This window comes from Pantherophis guttatus, chromosome 1 (assembly GCF_059756535.1).
Source record: "Pantherophis guttatus breed Tessera chromosome 1, ASM5975653v1, whole genome shotgun sequence".
Taxonomy (NCBI): Eukaryota; Metazoa; Chordata; class Lepidosauria; order Squamata; family Colubridae; genus Pantherophis; species Pantherophis guttatus.
In genome coordinates, this window is record NC_142063.1 from 98,682,822 (window position 1) to 98,706,389 (window position 23,568).

The window sequence follows — 23,568 nt, forward strand, 5'->3', positions numbered from 1 at the left end:
TTTTTGTAATATTGAAGCATTGCTTATATATTAGTGTAAGGTCCTTTATATGTTGCTGAACTATAATTCTCCACAGTGCCCGCTAATATAGAGCATGCTGGGAAATGTAGTTCAGCAATAGCTGAAGAGTCACAATTTTCCTGTTGCTATATTAGAATGAGATTTCAGAGGTATATTTCAGCCATGCTCTAGCATGTGTTTCTGTTTTATTGTATAGCCTTATGATCTGTCTCTTAGGCCTGGAAGATTCCTATACTATAAAATGTGGCAACCCTTTATCACCTAAGAAAAAAATACAAAATCCAAATGAATCAACTACTTTAGGTAATTATTTTATATGCATGATTTCAAAATATATTACACATTTATGGCTGGTTTGTTTTTGTTTTGTTTTTCTTTGTAGGCCTGCTTGCCAATAAAGGAAATATTGTTCAATTAGTAAATTACTCTGCCTAATTTTTCTTGTATTTGAGCAGATTTTAATTTTCTTTAAAATAACTTTTTTCTGTTTTAATGTATTCTTTTTGCATCTTGCAGCAACCAGAGAAATAGAAAAGGCATTGCTGCCTTTTTGGAGGGAAATAGGATAAATATTTTAAGGTACCGCTTGCATGTGTGCCTTTTGTAAGCATTTTAAAAAACACATATATTTTAAAATATAGCTTTTAAATTTTAAATAAATTTTTATTTTAAAAATTCAACGTGTCTTAATGTTTTCACATCAAAAGATTTGAATATTGCAGCAATCAACTGATTTCAGCATACAACATGCTTATCTATACTTAGCATGACACATAGCTTAGATTCATCATTTGTGATTAAAGTGGATGAAAGTTGCTGCTGTACATTTTATTATTAAATTGATTAAACCCAGCCATAATCTATCATCAGTGTTTAACTAACCACAGTGTCTATGTTCAGACAACACAGTAAACCAAAATAAACTACAATATGGGTTATTATATTAATCTGGTTATACTACCCACTAATAATTTTATTTGTTTGGCTTTGTCTTCGAGACAATGTGGTTTGTTGCAAGTTCTTCAGTTACTTCAAATATTCTTATAACCTCAGTGTATTATATATTTTGGCTTGGCTTGTTTGTTTGCTTTCATTTTTTGGCTCTCTCAAGATGAGGAGTTTTTGCATAGTTTATTTCTTTGTTTATTCCATTTACATGGCCACCTACTTGCCTGCAATTCTAAGTGGCTAAGAAAAATTTAAACATCAAATGGAAAGGAAAATGTTAAGATAATAAAAGAAAGAAAACAGGGTGCACTGGAGACTAGATCCATAACCCATATACATAGAGAATTAAATGAGGCATGTGGAAACCATCTATATTTACCTGCTTGGTTTTGGTAATGAATTCAATTAATTTGAAAATAATTATTCTACTGTTTCTTTCTGAAGATCTCTCTATCATCAGGACAACTGTAACTTTTAAGTTTAATCAAGGAAAATGTAATTTGAAAAAGAGTAAGATGTTTCAGGATGCTCTTCATCATGTATTACCAGGTATGGATGACAGTGCATAGTTTAAAATGGCTGTTTTCTTAGATCATTTATGACTTGATAGGATTTGGGGGTTTCTGTTGATATAGTGATTCACAGTTCTTCTCAGATTTGGGATATAACTGTAAATGTTTCCAGAACAGTTGCTGGTATGTCACATGCTAAATATCTAAACTGGGAGCTGCAGTTGTTTGTCATTTGTAAGCATCTGGAATTAATCATATAACCCCACACACATTTATTCAGCAACGTTTATCAAGCTTTAGCAAATGCCCAGTAACAAATTTGGCCAAGTTGCTGCTTCCTTTAATTTTGTCCACACAGAGAAACATAATTCAGTAATGGAGAACTTCTACTATGTAAACCTAACATGCAGTTCTGGCAAGAAAACTGTTGGAGACCTCGGCAGAATGAAGGCAGCTAGAGAAATGTTTATATCTGCAGACTTTGAGCTTGAAACAGACCAAAAGGAGGTGGCAGGTTGGTTGGAAAAGAACTGAAAGGCTTCGTTTCTGACAGAGCTTTGTTGCAGTTTGATCTTTGAGTTCTCTCTTTCATTTCCATTTCTGTGCAAAAAAGAAAAAAAGTATCTCCTGTTTTGAAGCTTAAGAGCTCTTTTCCATATGATCAGAAAGCTACTGTGGCTAAAGATGTTATTGTTCTACGTTAAGGTCTGTTTTGTGTGCCTTGAAAATTTCATCTCAGGACAATATTTGTTGCCATAATTTAGGCAGGCTGCCTTCTCAGTTGCTGTATCAGCTGCCTCTTTTAAGTAATATAGTAATCTATTCATCCAAGCTTTCTGCTCCTAATCACTGCTACCTGCTCCTATCTAGATACATGTAATTTGAGCTGTGCACGTAAAAGGACTGAGAAAAGGCTTCGTAAAGCTATTAGAACTTTGCGGAAAGTCATCAACAAAGAGCAGTTCCATATTCGCCTGTCTGGTGTAGATCATGGCATGGCCCGAAAGCCTCTCAGAGCAGTAGATACCCAGGATCCCTGCAGCCTAGGTCAAAAGCACGTGGATAACAAATGTGGTAAGTAGAATTATCAGAAATTAATATTGATGAAATCTCTCAGATGCGCATCTCATTCTCTTTGCGTCATTTGATACTCACAATATCACAAAATCAGTGCAGCTATTGAAGGAATGACTAGATCAATAAATGCCAGAATTCTACATTTGACAGCACCACAAAAATTTATTTGTGGACAAATGAATCTTATGTCAAGATTTTGGGCTTTGGGCTCAGTGTAAGTCCTCTTTTTTATCTCTATTCCATTATGTCAGACATAAGCTTTGTAATTTATTTTTTATTTGTTGTTTCAGTTTTTTTCAATTATCTGAAAGCATCTATCAGTTTCATAATACTTAGCGTACACAGTGTGAACTTTATTGTTTATCCCATTTATCACGAAAACATGGCAGGTACCAAATATGTTTATTTAGAAACATGTGTATTAACTCCATGAGTTCATTGAACTGAAAGCAATGCAATCCTTGATACATATTTTAAAGCAAAAGCTCTAAAAAGAACCATGATTACAAAAACACAGTGGAAATATGAGATTCCAAAACAAATGTTTCAATAGCAAATTGGCAGGATTAGTACCTATATTTCAGATTATATGGAAAACTAGCTGATATAATAAGAACAAATTCTACGAAAACACAAGCTTTTGTGCTTTTCTCTCTTCTGTTTGGAAATATTCCCTTTTTGTTTATAGTACATCATACTATGCCATACCATTCAGGTCAACAAACTGTGCTTTTGTTAATGTGCTAATGTTAACTTTTTGATTCTTTGAAATGTATTTATATGTCCCTTGGGAAACCTCAGGAAATGAGATGGGAAAACACTCATATTCACCTCCAGATTTATGTGAAATTATGTACTATCCCGTAGCAGGAATGGGGTTTTGAAGTAGGTCATGATATAATGTCTTCAGACCACTTGAGCTGGAGAAAGGAAGAAAGAATCCAGTGCTTGATTTGTATCATGTCTCTCTTTTAAGATATTGCAATTTTAGTCAATTATTTCATTTTAATTTTTAATCTGTGAGATACCATTATGATATCAAGTCACTTAAAGAAGCAGCAAATAAATAATAGTAAATAAATAAATAAAATTATTGAAAGCAATATGATGTTATTCTTCATCAGAGACAGGTTAACTTGTACTAGAGTTTCAATCTTTTTTTTGTTTTTGTTTATCCTGCCTTTATTTTTTTAATTAACTCAAGACGATGAACATACCTAATACTCTTCCTTCCTTATTCCTATTTTTTATTGTAATTTTTTTTAAAAAAATTATCCTATTATCTTATTTGTTAAAAAAAAGATAAAAATACAGGAACAAGTATATTCAGTATGTAATTTTGTTCCTACTATGTTTTGTATGTCTGGTGTTCCATATATTGCAGCTTTTTCCCTTTTGAATAAGGGTCTTGAACAGAATGCAAGAGGCTAATACATTTTCTAAACTAGAGATAAATGCCTAACTGTTCCTATTGTTTCAGAAAGAATAGATTTAAGAGCCCAGTTCTTAATGCACAAAATTTCTCCACATGCTCACAGCCTACAAACCAGTAAGAAACCAAAACAACAGTAACAACAGAGATTCTGAAACAATATAGGAGGCAGCTTAGAGATACAATCCATTAGTTTTTGTCTTTTTTTCTTTAGGAAATCAGGGCATGGGTCTTCAAGGGGTGGTTAGTTGTGGATCATGACCTTTTTTATGAGGTTCACCATCTTAGTCAATGAGACACTATAGTGTTTGTCCATGGCATCAAAATCTCAAAGCTAAAACTAGCTGAATAGGGAGAAAGAACCTTTAAATGTCTTTATAACTTCTAATCCAGGCGCCCTCAGGGTGCTTCTCTCCACATCTATCTTTTGCATCAGAATAGCTTTCACTTCATCCCTGAAACTCTTGTATAAGTTAAGAATAGGGTTTTAATGGTCAATGAACACAACAGAAAAGGGTGGCTACAGGAACAGAATCTGTTGATGGTGAATGGTTCTTAACTTAATTTGAAGAAAAGAAAAGAAGAGCAAGCAGAAAGTTTGCTGAATCCTTAATGGAGTTTCATTATTTCTAAACTATTGGTCTTTGTTTTCAAAGGGGGGCGGTTTTTGTATTCTGTGGAATTCCTTATGTTTTTTTGCTGTGATGTTGCTATTTCGTTCATACTGAAGAATCAGTGGTGTCTTTAAAAGTTAGTATAAAGATGTTGATTTTAGATACTTGATTACCTCACAGAGGGAAATTTTAAACAGGCAAGCAACAATCTAACTATTAGTCCTCCAGATGCTCTCCCTGATGCCTGGGGCTGTTAGAAGTTGTCATTCAGCATATTTGTTTATATCAGTATATTTCTGCTTTATGACCCTGGAGACAAGTATCAGGAGTACCTCAGTAGAATGCTTAAAGCAACTATTTGATGTGCAGCTTTCATTTTGAGCAGTGGAAGAGATTGCTATTTTAAGTAAGAGTCTCAATTTTAAAGGGTCTTCTATTCCTGGTTATTTAATTAAAATTGTCTCCAGTTTAGTTACACATATGAAGATGATACTTTAAATTACTGTTCTTTTTTTATTGCCTCAGTTGAAACTGTTAAGTAGCTGTAAGCCCAGACAATAGCTATGGATTCACTAGTTTAAAAAACTGATCCAATAACATGTAATCCCCATTGATAATAGGAGGAGAATTGCAGCTAGTTTTATGCATTGTAAGAATGTGTAAGGCTAGGAAAAATCCAATTTTATGGGTTGTAGACTTTGCATATACATAATTATTTAACTGAAATCAATACTGGAAAGAATATTGCTCAGCTGATGTGGCTATTTTTTAGAATGCTTGAATCTTGTAGTTCAGTGATGTGATTAGTCTAGAATTCTCTTGCTTTCAAGGGCCACATTCAGAAGCTATAAGGGATAGTTCAAAGAATAAGGCTAAAACAAACAGATGTTCTCACTTGAACATCCCCTTTTTCTTTGTCTGGCACCATTCTCAACTTTGGTGTCAGAAAGAAAACAGATCGGTCTCATTAGAGGTCTGACCCAATTTCTTTAGAAGGGAATTTAATGAAAACATTTCCCTGAAATAACAGCTGTAGTCCTATGAAAGGAAATTGCTGACTCCTATGTTAAAGATCCTGTTCAGTTGGCTTCCAGGGATCTTTAACTTGAGATGTTGCTGATCAAATAAGATACGTTTCAACTGGAAAACAAGTGTCTTGATAGTATGTTACAGTTCATGTCTCAATTTTTATAGATTTTTTTAAAAAATGTGAATCTAGAACAAAAAGGTGAAAAAGGCCGTCTGCCATGGCTTGCACATGATTTTTTTAAAGTGTAGAATTCTAAAGGAAAACCTTATAGGAAAAGTAGAAGGATTTTCATCTTCAGGAACTCAAAGGAAGACCATAATGGGACAAGAGTCAATTTTCCTGTTCCAAAAATATTCACTATAGTTGTGAACATTCAGAACAAAGAAATGCCATCTATATCTTTGTGCTGCTCTAAGTGAAGAAAGATTAGTCATCTACACATTATGAGTGAAATTCTGAAAATATATCAGTTGTGAGATTTACCTTATAGGGTAACTATTCAGGAATAATCATGATGGTTAGCAATTCAATGAAATAACATACCTTTAATTGAAAATAGTACATTCAAACATAGGTTAAAGCTTCACCATATGTAATATTCATTCTTCTTACTGAAGAGAAAATATTTTCTGTGACTTGACTGTTTTGCCTTCTATTGTTAGCTAGCTGCAGTGTTGGAACATATTTTGATGGGGAACAAGAAAATTGTATTTTATGTCCTAATGGAACTTATCAAGACAATGAAGGTCAAATTGTCTGTGAACCTTGTCCAAATCTTCAACGTTCTGGGGACTCAAAAGCAATTGGTGCTCGCAGTATATCTGAATGTGGAGGTAAGGATATTATGAAACACACTGTATTTGGACAGAAAGACCTACTGTTGCTTCTCCCTTTTTATATATACTGAAAAATGTTCATTAACATTAGGCTTTGGAGAAATATTATAATTCCAGAATTTAGCTAAACAATTTACAGATAAAGTAGGTTTGCTCTTCATTGCAGGTGAATACACAGTACAGGTTTGTGGCTGTTAAAGCAGGTATAATCTAATATCTCCCTATTATTAACTGCTCTGAAACAGGCAAGGGAAAAATGATATAGAGATATCTCAATAGAATCTTGATGGGGAATATTTGCCCAAATAAAGGCAAAGTTCTCAGCTTCTAACACGATCCTAGCTATGAAATTCTTCTTCTTGATCTTTGATCATTTTAGAAATGAATTTTTGCTGTAGCCCAGAGAATAGTGGCATTAAAGAGAAACAAATAGATTATACTAGAGACTAAGGAGGATAACCTTTTCCTACTGAACATCAATTTCTGATCATCTGGAGCAGCAAAGATTGCCTTTGTATGAAACTGTCCAGACACGTTTTTAATATTCATTCATGAGAGGATTTTACAGTAGATCACTAAAGACTAAATTCTAAACTCAGGAATTAAATACTGCGGACTGAAGCACCCAGGCATCTTGGTAGTATTTCAGACTGTGGCATTCAAGAGTGCTGCCAGACAGTTATTTAAGCTATGTATTAGAGACCACAGACAATTGCTTGCAACAGGGCAACAATAAAGTAAATCTTGTAGTTTAGATAATTTTTTCTGGATGGTTAAGAATATACCAATTAAAATGTTTAAAGACTGTGGGTTAATTTTATCCAGTAATCAGACTATGTTTTGCCTAGTAAATGTATTCCATGGATTTTCCAGGAAGGAAAGAGCTAAATTTATTACACTTTAAAGCCATTTCTGTGGGTATAATGTAATGTCATGCAAAATGGGGGGAAAGTATTGGAATTATAAAAGTACAGGATGATTCTGGACTGAATATTCTGGATTTTTTTAAAAAAAAAAACACAGTTGTTTTACTTCTACAAAGTACTCTAGTTATGGGAAATGTAGATACGTTATGAAGGTATCATTTAGTCTAATTTTCATTAGTTTATTTATATATTCCTTCAATTCATTTAGTCTACTTACTCTGACAGGCAGCACTGTCCAGATTTTCATACACGATCTGTTCCTAGCCGTAGATGGAAATGAATCTGTGCATTTTCCTTTCCTACCCTTTCTAGAGCTATGATCCTTTTCCAAGGTTTTTATTTGATGGGTTATTTTCCTGAATAAGCAAATGCTTCTCTGATGGTTACATATAAAAAAAATGCTAGCTGACAGTGCTTAACTACTGAAAAAGGAATACAGAATATTTGCAACCAGCTCTTTCTTCACGGCCATTATATAATGAAAATATTTAATACTACTGGATATAAGTAGCACAGGTTCTATATAACTTTTGAAGCATAGGTTCTTGATAAGTCTTGATGGAAAAATAGAACTGCAAAGGTTTAATATACCTTCCTTCAATCTTTGTTTTTAATGTATCCTAATTTATCTCCATTGAAGTAATATATTTTAACATGCTATTCTTTTTTCCTGGCATACTAAATTTCTTCAGTGAAAGAGATCTTTTAATATAGAGTAGAATTGCAATTCTCTATCTGCATTCTTAATACGAGACGTCAAAATATTCTACCCCTTGATATTTCTGATCAAATAGTTTGGCTTAATATTTTGTCCCACAATATAACCCATTCGCTAATTTTTTTCTAATACAGAAAAAATGTTTGATCTTACTGTGAATTTTACACTCCCCTTTTACAAGTCCCTGCACAATGTGCAATATAATATCAACATAGAGCGTTTTGTAAAATACCCATATTCTCCATTTAAACTATCAGTTTTCAATCAAGAAGTGTGGACGATGTGTTGGTTGATACCACAAACATAGTTTGGTAACTGGTGTGGCTAATCTTTGCACTTATGTTGGCCTGTTGGTAAAGGAAAATGGCATATCCTCTGATTCAAATTAAATATCCCTATCTAGGGAAAATAATTTAAATTTGCATATAATGTAATATCTTTGTTACTTCCAAGCTCAAAAGAGAAAGCGTTGGGAAAGAAATGATTTCTTCATGTCCCTCGTGTCATGACTAATAGCTCAATGTCTCCCATGTCATTTTCTTCCTTCATTGCAATGAGTGCATATGGTTCCTTCTGCTGCTTTATTCATAAGCCAAGGCCGTTTTCCCTATTAAACACAGTTCATTAGCTGTAAACAAAATTCCTCATCCCTGATCAAGAGCAGTTAGTGCCTTTTTTTCCCCCTGTGAACTTAAATAACCTGAAATGAAGCCAAGGCCAATTTAGCTCCTCTTAACAAAAACAGCCATTTGGTAAAGTGATTTATTGAAGCTGTAAACCACAAGGTAACAGATTTAACTTCTCTTTAAAAGTTAAGAACTCCACAGTATACCCAAACAATTGCAGCAGTAACCCATTGTCTTGCAAAGCAGTTTAATCACTTGCTTTGTCTTTGCAATCTGCTTATTGCAAATTTGGGAGATACATTACTCAGATTTTACATGGAGAATCTATAGGCAACATGAATATAATCAATTCTAGCAGATTAGCTCTGTATTTATAGTATCTGAGCATCAAAACAGTTCAGAAGCAGAGATATTAAAGACCAGGATAGGAATTGGATCAGTGGCGCATTTCAAATTTTTTTACTACCGGTTCTGTGGGTGTGGCTTGGGCATGGCATGGCTTGGTGGGCGTGGAAGGGGAAGGATACTGTAAAAACTCCATTCCCACCCCCACTCCAGGGGAAGGTTACTGCAAAATCCCCATTTCCTCCCAATCAGCTGGGAATTGGGAGGCAGAGAATAGATGGGGGTGGGGCCAGTCAGAATTTTTACTACCAGTTCTCCGAACTACACAAAATTTCCACTACCGGTCTCCAGAACTGGTCAGAACCTGCTGAAACCCACCTCTGAATTGGATGTAATTACTGTACTTCTACACCATCTATTTATCATATGGCCAGCATTTATATGTGTTACGAAAACATTTTAGTACAGTTTCACTATCATTTCTGCCTTGCATATGTCCTTCAACTGCACTGAAAGTGAATGGGTTTTCAAGATAAGATCTGTGGAAATAAAGGATAAGCAGAACCAGGCATTGTTAAAATATATTCAAACAAAGGATAACTCTACCTTTCTTTATTATCTGTTCATTTAGCATATAGGCTAAAGGAGCTTATTACTTCATAAAATAGAGATGAAGTGGGGTAGAATATTGGGAGGTGCATGAAAATTTATAATTCCTTTTCTCTTAAAAAACTTGGCATGGTATTTTTATATAGATAACTAGTAGGGAAAGCATTTAAAATAAAAGCTATTATGCCTCTGGCAACTTTTCCTGACCTTGTCTCCTCCAGATGTGTTGAGATTACAACTCCTACAATTTTTAATTTGTGTCAAAGTATATTTAAACAGAGTGGGTTGGGATCCTATTTTGCATTCTTGTTTTGTTTTTCTTTCTTCTCCCCCCCCCCAAGTTTTTTAGTTTTTTATTTTTTATAAAAATGTCAAATCAATGCGTGAACAGTGTGGCACCTGGGTGCCATACATTCCAGTACAAACAAAACTGATCAGATTAAACATGATTATTACATTCAATCAATTTATGTATTTCCCATAACCTAGCCTACTCTCAGAAGTCACTGCACATGACATCATCTCACATCACCTGCAGACCTACCTGCAGAGTCAAGATTGACTCAGTCTTCCATCCTTCTGAGGTTGGTAAAATAAGGACCCAGATTGTTGAGAGCAATATGCTGACACTGTAAACAGTTTAGAGAGGGTTGTAAAGCACTATGAAGTGGTATATAAATCTAAGTGCTATTGCTAATTTTCTACTAAAAAAACCAAGCCTATTTAAAATCTGTTATCAGAAAGAGAGGCTAGTAATATAGTACAATGGAAGCTACTGTTTTCTTACTGCAGAAATAGGTAACGTTCTCTAAATCAAGTTACATGTGAGTGTTAGAACTGAGAGCAGAGACAGGAAACTGTTCACAATTGTTTTCTGCTGTGTTTTGTTTTAACAAATATTAAAAGTTTAACATTTGATTCTAAGCTTACATGTAGGCATCATTTTAAACTCATTTTGCTTCAGATTTTTATATCCACTCTGTTACCCTTTTTCCTACTCTCCAGGACAGTGTTCCCCAGGTGAATATTCAGCTGACGGATTTAAGCCCTGCCTTTCATGCCCTTCTGGGACATACCAGCCTGAACCAGGTCGAACATCTTGCTTTATATGTGGAGGAGGTCTGATGACAAAAATTATCAGTGCAACAATGTTTCAGGATTGTGAGACTAAAGGTAAGAATGACAAGACTTTGAAACGTCATGTATTTCAGTCCCAATTTTTCATCTTTCCCTGAAAAGGATCTCTCCCTCCCCAGCTAGGATAGACAATGATTTACTACCTATAGGAATACTTTTCACCATCCAGAATATAAGATATATCTTATATCTTATATAAGATATGTAAGAAATACCATACATTAGACCAAAAATAGGTAAAAAATAATGTGTATCTTCCAATCAAGCAAGGCAAATATAATCCTAGCACCATTTCAAATAGCTAGCTTCCTATAATAGCAATAGCACTTAGACTTATATGCCGCTTCATAGTGCTTTTTTACAGCCCTCTATAAGCAGTTTACAGAGTCAGCATATTGCCCCCAATAATCTGGGTCCTCATTTTACTGACCTCTGAAGGATGGAAGGCTGAGTCAACCTTGAGCTGGTGAGATTTGAACTGCCGAACTGCAGCTAGCAGTCAGCTGAAGTAGCCTGCAGTGCTGCACTCTAACCACTGCGCCACCTTGGCTCTAATAATGATTTTTGTTTCCACAGAAAGTTGAATATATTTTTCACCTATATGCTTTTTTGTGTTGTAAATGTTATATGCGTCTATTATGCAGTAAACACATTATGAAAATTACGCTTTGTAAATAGTACACCAACTCATACAAGCTTTTATTTATACAGGGTAATAAGCATGTCAATTTGTATACATTTATTTTAAGAAAAATAGTTGTTAAATGAATGAATTTAAGGTGAATTAAGGTCATTATGTTTGCCATAATTTTTCAAAATATTAGTCCAAGCTACTTTCTTATTCTCATTTATAGTGCAGTGCTCACCTGGACACTTTTACAATACAACTACGCATCGTTGTATCCGCTGCCCAAATGGAACATATCAACCTGAGTTTGGACAAAAGTACTGTATTTCATGTCCTGGAAACACAACTACTGATTATGATGGATCCACAAACATATTGCATTGCAAAGGTGAAGATTGGTACTAAGTAAGAATAGTGAATTTTAGATTCCAGGAGATCAGTACAACTTGCCCTGCTTATATTCAGTTCAATTGGCTTTTTTTCCCACATCGTTGGAGAATCCTGTGCCATAGTTCCTTCTTGAGTTGCTGTGGTAACATTTCTATATATAGCAAATCACATGAGATTTCTTTCCTTGGGGGAATTGCAGCTTAGATTCTGCCAAGGAGTCAAAGGCAGGCTAATAGCAGAGCAACTAGATTCAGTTTCAGTATAAATGTATTCCCTAAAAAGTATAGATGCTCTTCTTACTGCTTCAATTAATATGAGATGTCCTTAGTGTAAGAGTCTTCAATAATGCTTCTAGGCATCCTGTAGTTCATCCTCTGTTACTGCTGCCTTTCACTCTTTCTCATTAACTCATAAAATGAAACTCATAAAAACTCATACTGTGTTTCAAGGGCTTTCTTTAGTATGTCTGCTTCCTCTTGGGATACAGCATATTTGACCTGGTTATTTTCTTTGGTATCGGTCTCAATGCAACTCATATAAGTGGAAACAAGAACAGCTGCCAACAGTTTCATCAAGGTTTCTACAGAGTACTGTAACTGTACCTAAGGCTTTGATTCCTAAGACTTTTGTTTACTCTCTTCTACCTACTGCCAACAGTATGTAGCAGTCTCCCTTATTCCAATGTAGGGAGTCAGTGTATGCCAGCCATCTTCAAGGTCTCCATTTCATTTCATTTCATTTCATAAGTTCTATTTTAGATAAAGGCAGTTAACAAAATTAAAACAAAAACGTAAATTTGACATAAATTTAAATTCACTAAAATTGATACATAATTTAACATTGATACATAATAATTTAAAAATTAAAAACTTAGCAAAAAAAGATTTATCTTCATTATTCTTCCCAATATTGAACTTATGGGAGCCAAAATCAGTTTCAAAGAAAGTGTGTTCCTTAGTTGAAGAACAGTACAAGAAAAGGCTCTCTTTCGCCTCAGAAAGATATGATAGCAACAGCCATTTGCAAAAGGCATCTTCTATAGATATTAATAGGAACACGGTGGCTCAGTGGCTAAGACACAATTGAAAGGTTGGCAGTTCAGCAGTTTGAATCCCTAGTGCCGCATAACAGGGTGAGCTCCCGTTACTTGTCACAGCTTCTGCCAACCTAGCAGTTTGAAAGCACATAAAAAATGGAAGTAGAAAAATAGGGACCATCTTTGGTGGGAAGGTAACAGCGTTCCGTGCGCCTTTGGCATTTAGTCATGCTGGCCACATGACCACGGAGACATCTTTGGACAGCACTGGCTCTTTGGCTTTGAAATGGAGCACCGCCCCCTAAAGTCAGGAACAACTAGCACGTATGTGCGAAGGGAACCTTTACCGTTATAGATATTAATAGCTAGACACATTCATAATAAGAGTTCCTTAGATAGTCAAGTTGTACAATCTTTTGCTCTTAAAAGTAAAGACTAACTGTATTGTAGGTGTGGTTTGGTTGACATTTGAGTACAATTCAAAGAGCTAGTCATTATCTTTAAAGTGCTGCAATGGTTTGACATTTTGATAATTTAAGTGAAATGTATCCATCCATCCAATGAGCATGTCTAGATTAGGGATATTGTTGATTCCCTCTGTGAGCTCTAGGAAGGAAAGCTCGGAGAAACTTCCTTTTTTACCATGTCCTCGATACTTATGCAGCCTTCCATGAAGACTCAAAAGATATATTTCCCAAGAGCTTTTAAAGAGGTGGTTAAAATGGAATGTTCCAAAGAACATATGGTGTCCAATGTTGCCAGGACTAGTTGTTATGAGAGAGATTTATTATAGGCTTAATGGGAATGTGGGTTGGTTGTGGTTGCATGATTTTATTGATATATGTAAACCACTGACAATCCATCTGGAATCATTGGTATAGAATTAATATTGCAAAATCGGGATTTCATTTTAGCTTGTTCCTACCACCACCATCACCCCACCCCCCAGTCTATTACTGAATTAGGGAATATTAAACAAAACCAATTATTCCTTGGAGTTAAGAAGTAAGGAGCATCAGAGATTGGCACCACTAGGGTACTAAAGGCATCTCACCCAATGCCTTACACTCGTAAGTGTAAGGAATGATTTTGAGGGACAATAGGAAGTGCTGCTACCAAGACAAAGGTCATATAGTTCAGGACACAACAATAACCTGAGAAAACATCTCAGGAAAGACCTTGCCTAATAAAGGGAGGGAGAAGGGAAGAACATTCAGACTTGCAAGATTCTATTACTATCAACCTATAATTGACGTGCAAAAACTTTAGTTTTCTAATCTGGTCTACTTTGGAAAGCTGTCTTCAGTCAGCAGCATAAGTGTTGAACAGTAGTCCTTCAGTCCTTCTGGATATAGCCATAAAGGAGCAGTGCCTCAAAGCCTAATCCCACCTAGCAACCTGAACAATTCCATGATCAATGTACTGAAAGTACCAAAAGATCCAGGGTATCTAACAGGGCTTCGTTTTTATCCAGTTTAATTGAAGGTCCTCTATCAAGTGAACCATATCAGTTTTAATAATACTCAGTACTGTCACCATTTAACTAAGCCATGTAATGGTTTCTCCTCAGCTTCCACAAGTGGAGAGTGTAGGTGAATCATGGAGAAGATCAGAAGAAGGAAACCATTAGCTAGTTATTTTTGTGTTTGTGATAGAAAACGGGTTTTCTTTATCATTCTAGACAATATATCCAGATAAAATGTGTAATGAGGAAGGGGCCTGTGGATTGGTTGCAATATTTAGTCAGCTTGGAGGCAATAAAGACAATCATAGGTTGGTTGAAATAATCAGCAGGCATTGATATTTTTCCCTTGTAGTGAGGAGATATGGTGATATGAATATCAGAATAGCTATGAAAGTTATGAATATAGCTACCAGAATGTCATTAATATAATCCATTGTGTCAGTGGGATAGTCAAGTGCAGTAAAATAGTCATGTGGAAGGACTTTGTATGTTAATCTTTGTCAAACTTGGAAGATGCCAGGTCCATAAATAGGGTAATGTGTGAATATAATTCATTCTCAATCATTGCAAGCAGTTGTTTAATAACAATTGTTTAAGAAACCATATGATTGATTGACACCCTTTTTTGTGTGTGTGCATAGGCCGTAATGTAGATAATAGATTCCTCTTTCTTTTTTCAGACAGACATTGTGGGGGTGAGCTTGGAGAGTTTACTGGATACATTGAGTCCCCAAACTACCCTGGAAATTATCCTGCAAACACTGAGTGTATTTGGGCTATAAATCCACCTCCTAAGCGCCGCATTTTGATTGTGGTTCCAGAAATATTTTTACCAATAGAAGATGAATGTGGAGACTACTTGGTGATGAGAAAAAGTTGTAAGTTAAAATGAAGTAGATTTTGTTTCTCTGAATTTCTGTGTCGAGTGTAGCTCTACATAAAGTGACATAAAAGAGATATACTTTGGCTATAGGCCCGGGTATACTAACGCCTAGGTCCGTGATGGCGAACCTATGGCACGCGTGCCACAGGTGGCACGCGGAGCCATATTAGTGGGCACGCCAGCTCAGCTCTGGGGCGCATGCCGGCCAGCTGATTTTAGGGCCTTCTGGGCCCACCAGAAGTAGGGAAACAGGCTGTTTCCTGCCTCTGGAGGGCCTGGGGTGAGGGTGGGGAAGGCCCGTTTTTTTTCTTACCTGGCTCCAGATCCTCTCTGTGTATCTGGGAACGGCAAAAACAGCCTTTCCCACTTCCTTGGAGGCCCTTTGGAGGCTCAAAGGGCCCATTTCCCCACTCCCGGTGGGATAGGAAGTGACGTTTTTTCCTGTTCCCCAGCCTCCAGAGACTCCTAGAGAGGCTCCTACAGACTCCTAGAGAGGCTCCTAGAGACTCCTAGAGAGGTTCTGGAGGCTGGGGACAGCAAAAAATGTCACTTCCTGTCCCACCGGGAGTTGGGAAATGGGCTTTTTCAGCCTCCGTAGGGCCTCCAAGAGAGTGGGAAAGGCTGTTTTCGCCGTTCCCAGATACACAGAGAGGATCTGGAACCAGGTAAGAAAGAAAAACGGGCCTACCAGGCCATCATGTGCCAGGAGCGGAGGGGGAGGGGGTTGCACACACATGCGTGTGGGCACGTGCGTGCACGACCCTCCCCCGCCCCCCCCTCTCCTGGCATGCGATGGCAAAAAGGTTAGCCATCACTGGCCTAGGTGAATAAAGGAGCATGCACCCAAAATCTTGAAATTCTATTGTTTTATTTTCTTTGGGTTGATGTCTTCAGATTAGGTCACCTTGCTCATAGGTATATGGGAAAAAGATGTACAAATGATATTAGTCCCTTGTAGGTGGGAAAATCACCTTTGTACAGTTTAAGACATTACCTACTGAACAAAAGGATCAACGTAAAGAGAACATGTTGGATATTGAAAATCAGTATTTTGTTAGCTTGTTTTGGTAGTAAGAGATCAGTAAAATTAATGGCCAATGATATGATCAAGGTATAACTGCGTAGATACTCAGTGTAGTAATGTGTTGTGAAACATGATTTTTAAATTTTTGTTGGAGAGTCATTCCTAGATCTTTTCCCACAACTACAGAACTCTTATTTTGGAAATGTTGGGAAGAGTTTGACAGTTTAAAATGCACCAACTTACTTTCATACTATGTTGAGAGCAACAGTGACAAAAGTTGTATACATTACAATGAAATTGAAAAACAAACTCTTCTGAAATAACAGCCTCTACTCTTCTGGCACCATATAACTGTACTATGATTATTGCCCCAGAATTCTCAGTTGTTAGCTTGTTTTCATCAGGAAAACACTTTTCTAAAGCAGGCTTCAGTAGATAAACATAGTGGTTACAGATAGCAGTAATATTCTGCTTTTCACTAGAAGAGACTTTGGCAACAGGATAACTGAACAGGATAACTAGTATTGGGGTAATAGTAGGACCATATGGAAAATAAAGCATAATAGAACTCTAATATCTGCTTTGTACATTTTCTTCGGTAGCTTCCTCCAACTCTGTGACCACATATGAAACCTGCCAAACCTATGAACGCCCTATAGCTTTCACTTCCAGGTCCAAAAAGCTGTGGATCCAGTTCAAATCAAATGAAGGAAATAGTGCAAAAGGATTCCAGGTCCCTTATGTAACCTATGATGGTAAGCCACGGTAAAAACTCAAGAAAATTTAAATGTGGACATTTTATTTTTGTTATTTATATTTCTGCACTTCCATAATTGAAGAAGTTAGAAAGAGAATATCTCAAGAAGATGAATAGGTAGTGAGCAGTTATTTAACACCTGAACTTTCCCATACGTGAAACTGTCACTTGCTGTACTCACAGATCATGCTAAATCATAAGTGATTTGTTGATTAGGTCTACTATATATTGTGAATCCAGTCACTGTGGGATTGTAAATTGTAGCTTATGGCTAAGTCAACAAACCTATGGCTGGGTACAATATATGAATCCAATCATAAGGTAAATAGTTTAGAAAATATTAGCAATCGTTGTGTTACCCGATGCTTGAACTGTTCATTGATCTTTACGATTGAAAGCCAATCTTGGCAGAGATTAACCTGGAATATAGATATACTGTATAGTTTCTTTATTTGGGGGAAATATATTTTGTTTATCTGAAAATACAGAGTTAGAATTCCTGGCTAGAAAGTGGCAGTAATTGCATTTTTGCAGCTTAAGGCTTTAATAAAGAACTTTTATGAAAAAAATGTGTTGGCCTTGATGCCACGTCTTACTAGTCAGCCATGCCAGGACACATCATTTCTGCACAAAATGATGTAGGGTTAATTATACCTGATCAGAGAAATTGTTATGGTACTTAGGACCATGATAGTAAGACAGATACTGTAGCTGTTTCCAGAAAAAGTTCTGAATCTTATATTGGTTTTTGTATTTTATGTAATACATTTTTTACAAGATATGTTCTGTGTGATATTGTGACTTCTCTATTCCTTGATTGCTCTATTATAGCTCAGATTATATTTTTAGATTTAGGAAGAACTATCATATGTTTTCACTCTGCCCTGGGAAGTGAGTTTTCTCATAACCGTTCCAGTGGTTTCACACTTTCTGCTTTGAAGTTGAATTTGGGACTAATCAATATTTCAGGCAGAAGCAAAGAAAACTAGCAGCTTTCTCTCCATGTGATCTCTGGCCATTATTCCAAGTTAAACAGGAACTATCCTCAGGGTAACCACCATCTCTAAACAAATTTGGATTGGGCATGATGAACTCCAAATGCCTGACATGTGTTTCTTTTAAAGAGCTAAATTTGGCTTTGCTGTAATCAGAGGTAACTTTCTGATCTCCGTTTTCGGAGACAGCATTTGTTCCAGAATTTTGCAACTGAGCTTGATGTAATTTCCATAATGAAATCCCATTTCTGGAACTCACATGCTTGCTGTAAAAATAGCAAATGATGTTGAGTAATGGTTTTATTACACAAAGACAAAGGGGAATAAGAATGTTGATGGTGGGTATTTTTAATGCAGTAAGTGTATTTTTTTTCTTAAGTAAAAAAGTTTTTGAAATGTTGTACAAAGTAGAGTTTGTTAGAATACTCATGATCTGAACATAGTAGTAACCATTTACTATGGCAAACTTTGTTTCTGTCTTTTTTATATAGTTCTCTTATTGACATAATTTTGGAATATATTAAATCTTCAAATTATGGAAGTAAGCCTCTAATTTGATTGTACATTACAAAAAAAATCCATAACAACCCTGGGATGCTTTTAAATTGCTTTAGGTATTTAAATGTAAATTATCCATTTTTGCCTAAATGGAATATTTTTTACTCCTTAATAAATACGGTAAGCAAGATTAATGTTGCTTTGTGTGTTCTGAATAGAGGATTATCAAGAGCTAATAGAAGATATAGTCAGAGATGGTAGACTTTATGCATCAGAAAATCACCAAGAGATCCTTAAGGTAATCTTATTTCTAATCTTGCCTGAAAGAAAATAGGAATTAAGCTTTTTCATAGTTAAAAGATTTATGCTGTTACTCATGATCTGTAAAGTGCAATGAGTCGGCAATGTATTAATACATTATGACAGAGGGAAGTGGGTACCAACATAGGAAGGTAGGTACAGTATATCTTCCTAACAAGAAGATTATTGCTATTATTATTATAATTATTATATATTATACATATTTTGCCTTGCCACTCTGGAGTTCCAGAACTCTTGAAGCTACTTGAGGCAGTGCTGATTAAAAGTACATTATTATTTGAAACAAAAAAACCAAAAGTGGTTTCTTTATTCATGTGCCATGAGACTATAAAGGTAGTCCTCGACTTACAACTACAATTGAGCCCAAAAGTTCCATAGCTGAGCGAGACAGTTGTTAAGTGAGTTTTGCTCCATTTTACAATTTTTCTTACCATAGTTGTTAAATCAGTCACTGCAGTTGTTATGTTAGTAACATGGTTGTTAAGTGAACCTGGCTTCCCCATTGACTTTGCTTGTCAGAAAACCACAAACGGGGATCACACCTTTGGATGCTGCAAACGTCATAAATACATGCCAGTTGCCAAACATTCAAATTTTGATCATGTGCCCACGGGGATGCTGAAACGGTTTTATATGTGAAAAATGGTCATAAGTCACTTTTTTCAGTGCTGTTGTAACTTCGAACAGTCACTAAATGAACTGTTGTAAGTCGAGAACTGTCTGTATACAGTTAAGGAAGGGGTGGAAAATTTCAAAGTAAAAAATACTATTTCCAGCTTATGAAGTGGTAACGACAATAGAAAACTTTGATGTTAACAATGCTAACATAGCCCTATGTTTTGTACAAGAGTGCTAATAAAAGTTCTTGCATGATACTGGGATTCAGGGATTGGAATATCCACCAGGAAATACATCAGTCCAGTCCACCATACTGTAGTGTAGAGGTTCACTGAGTTTAGATTTTAATAGTTACTATATTAAATGTTAATAGTTACTATATTAAATATTAAAAAGAGCCTTGGTAGTACAGGGGTTTAAGGCACCCTGTTATTAAGCTTATTAAGACCAGCTGCCTGCAATTACTGCAGGGTTCGAATCTCGCCAAGGCTCAAGGTTGACTCAGCCTTCCATCCTTTCTAAGGTAGGTGAAATGAGGACCCAGTTTGTGGGGGCAATAAGCTGACTTTGTATAAATATACAAAAGGATGAAGGCTATTGCTGAGCACATTGTAAGCCGCCCTGAGTCTTCGGAGAAGGGCGGCATATAAATCAAATTAAAAAAAAAAAAATGCTATACTTTTGTTTTCTTCAAGTTATCATCATATGATTAAAAATATTGACCTTATTCTTTCAGGATAAGAAGCTGATAAAGGCGTTGTTTGATGTCTTGGCCCACCCACAGAATTATTTTAAGTATACAGCACAAGAATCTAGGGAAATGTTTCCAAGATCTTTCATTCGACTGTTGCGCTCTAAGGTCTCCAGATTCTTGAGACCTTACAAATAATGTATATTACATTTTTAAAAAACTTTGAGTTCTTAACTGTACAGGCTTGTTTTATATTCTTTTTATAGGGCAGTCTGGAGGAAACCGATGAGCCAATTGTATACAACATGTATATTTTAAATTAAATATATAATTATTTCATTCCATGGTTCCCCCCCCCCCTTTTTTTTCCTCATTATCCACTGGTGACTGTCTATTTTAGAAAAGTTGCCCAATTGTCTTGGAAGTGATGCAAGGATGACTAATCATGATTAAGTGGATATTCTTGAAAAGCAACTTTTGAAATTTCATGATGGCAGCAGTTTAAAAGAGTGGATCCACCATTTTGGAAATGTCCAATCAGTTCACTATGGAATTTCAGAGATGAAGAAGAAGGGACAAGCTTAAATGTTGCTCTGATATGAGAAAGGAATGGTTTTCAAAGCATGATTTCAAAACAAACCAAAGAATGATGTGAGTCTTCTGCTTTTTCATTAAAAAGAAATAGTACAGTAGACTTTCAAGTGGATTTTAAAGTGAAAATGATAGTAATGTTTTTTGTACAGAATTCTTTATTTCTCAAGATTCTGGTTGCCAATTCAATATTTATCATTTATTTGAGTTACCCTGGAGGAAAAGTGAATATTTATGTTCTCAGACATTCCAATGCAAAGTGAATAAAAACTGTGTGTCAGGGATGGGGGAAATTATAATTGTCTTATTCATGTATGTGGGCAATGATAAATATTGATCCTATGACATTTCACTGTATAAATATGTTAAGCTTATATTTAAAAATTACCTTAAAAAAGATAATTTAAGTTAAAAAATGCAGTAAATTTGTATGGCTCGGATAGGATTATGTTATGATGTGCAGGGGGAAAAAGTCTTCTGTAAGACAAACCACATTATTCCTTAGCTTCTTTAATTAATTTCTCAATGCTGTATGTAACTTCGTTCTTTTTTTTTTTTTGCCACACTCCTGTTCATAAATTAATGACTGATTTCTTGACATGCTAAGTAATAATCTCTATTATTTCTATCCTTGTTTTCCACAAGAGGGCAGCATGTGGTACAAATTTAATTCTAAATAAACGGTACTTTGTTTTATCCTTAGTTTAAAAAATAGTGTTCAGAAGGAGTGTATGAGAGAGTGCATCTGTGCCATGTGCAGAAGCATAGAATTAATATAGGATGCTGATTTCATTTGGCAATTAATTGCAGTCTTTAAGGCTTTTTCTTACGGTTCACTGTTAAAATGACCTGAGACTAGAAGAACTTAGGGTTACAGTATATCAAAGATAAAGGTAAATAGTGAATTTCAAGGTGAGGCCATCATATTCCAGGCTATTACCTTAATTGGCTTTCCTGCATATTGCAGAAGGTTAGACTAGATGATCCCCATAGTTTCTTCTACCACCACAATTTATTTATTTACACATAGATACAGTGTATATACATACAACTTATATGCCATCCACCTCCCAATGACTCTGGGCATCTTACAATTAAAAGTAAAAAATAAAAAATAAAATGAATAGCCCTAAAATATCACATAACCAACATCCCATTTCCACCCCAATCTAGCAGTGATTCAACTTTTGCTTTGCCCCAGAGCCTGGGAGAATAGCCAGATCTTTAATAGCTTCCTGAACATCACCTTTTAATTCTACAGTTCTAGGTTAACTGATGGCAAATGCATGGTGCATCAGTTACTGTTGTATACTATTCATACTATGCATATGTAGAATGTTCCTCCAGCCATCTCATCTAATAATCAGCAGACAGCTAACCTAAGATAATTATTGGAAAAAACACAGGGTTTGATGTATTAATATAAAGAACATAAGGTTCTAAGCCTACCATTATAGTCATTCTTACATATCAATATATAGTGGAACCTCTGGTCACGAATGTAATCCGTTCCAGGACTTCGCTCACAACCCAATTTGGTCGTGACTGGAAGTGAGACTGACTGCGCATGTGTGACCCAAAAAAATGGCGTGGAAGGTGAAACCGCCATGGCAGGGAAAATCACCACAGCTGTGTTTGGTCACCACCTGAGGATGTGTCCGCGACCAGAGTGAAACATTTAGCAGATTTTTTTGTCGGCACCCGATTTGATCGTGGTCGGAAGCATTTGTGATCCGAGGTTCCAATGTATTTACAGACTTCCAATTAGACAGTATTTTTTTTGAAGATTGAAATTTGGAAACCTTTGAAAGCTAACCAGATCCATCCATATCCTCTCTAATCTTTGAGGATCCTTGCTTGAAGTATGTCTTATGAGTCTAAAGGAATTCATAGATTCAGAAATTAATTCAGAAATGTATTTTTAGGAGGGAAACCTGCAAGTTCTGAAGAAATAGCAAACAGACTGGAAGATACTTGGGTGTTCTGGCTATAGGTCATAAAGATCTTTCTGTAAAAGAGATGACTCACTGTTTTGAAAGGCTAAACATTAGCTCATCAGTCAACTCAACTGTCATCAAAAATTTACTCTAGATATTTTGCACACAAAGAAGACAAAAACACTAAAAACACGCTGGGAATGTCACTTCAATTTAATTACTCAATATACAAGTTGGGATGAAATATGGGCTGCCAAACTTTTAAAGACATCTGCAAAATTAAAAGAGGCAGCAGTAAAAATTGTTTATATGTACCATTTTATTCCAGTGAGACTAAAAGCATAAATTCTGCTCTACTAGCTTAATGATTCATTATTTGGTGGAGCCTCCCAATTATTTCAGACTTCTGGTCCAAAATATTTGCAACTATCTCTGATACTGTTTCTGCAGTATTTTACTCAGTTCCTTTATTAAGCCTACTAACAAGGGAAATGAGTTACAGTTCCTTGTTTTATTTTATAAATAGTAATATCAGCTATTATCCTTCAATCCATTGCTATTGAATCATTAGTGGAAAATGGGAAAAGCTGTCCCCATTCAAAGCAGACTTTCAAAGGTTTCATATATAAGACTTCTATATGGTAAGAACTAAACTCTTAACAATATTTCATCAATCCTTCTGGGAAGCATTAATGAATAATTAAGACTGTAATCATTGGAAGATTTAATTAGAATATAGAAAGTAGATATTACTTTGCAGATATTCCATTTCTGTTATTGGTATTATTTGTTGCCAAATGTTGATTAAGGATCTGTAAAATGATGTGTAAAATATAAACATTTTTTACTTCCATATATCAATTCTTCTGGATTTTTAAAAATTAAAGTAATACATGTGAATGA

The 23,568-nt window shown here is 35.6% G+C and overlaps 1 protein-coding gene across 9 annotated transcripts in view; it reads left to right on the top strand.

Annotated features, from left to right (window-relative positions):
• The window catches only part of SCUBE2 (signal peptide, CUB domain and EGF like domain containing 2), a 61,076-nt gene extending 37,508 nt beyond the window's left edge, over nucleotides 1–23,568 (top strand). For 3 of the 9 annotated variants that reach the window (XM_034417051.3, XM_087878974.1, XM_087878969.1), the window contains 11 exons: nucleotides 238–324; nucleotides 1,414–1,518; nucleotides 1,840–1,995; nucleotides 2,352–2,555; nucleotides 6,297–6,467; nucleotides 10,700–10,867; nucleotides 11,686–11,847; nucleotides 15,031–15,228; nucleotides 16,860–17,012; nucleotides 18,726–18,805; nucleotides 20,183–23,568. In XM_034417051.3, coding sequence (XP_034272942.1) covers nucleotides 238–324; nucleotides 1,414–1,518; nucleotides 1,840–1,995; nucleotides 2,352–2,555; nucleotides 6,297–6,467; nucleotides 10,700–10,867; nucleotides 11,686–11,847; nucleotides 15,031–15,228; nucleotides 16,860–17,012; nucleotides 18,726–18,805; nucleotides 20,183–20,335 — 1,637 coding nt within the window. In that variant the 3' untranslated portion in view covers nucleotides 20,336–23,568. The remainder of the gene's footprint in view (nucleotides 1–237; nucleotides 325–1,413; nucleotides 1,519–1,839; nucleotides 1,996–2,351; nucleotides 2,556–6,296; nucleotides 6,468–10,699; nucleotides 10,868–11,685; nucleotides 11,848–15,030; nucleotides 15,229–16,859; nucleotides 17,013–18,725; nucleotides 18,806–20,182) is intronic. The other 6 variants (XM_034417052.3, XM_087878994.1, XM_087878988.1 and 3 more) reach the window with 4 other exon arrangements.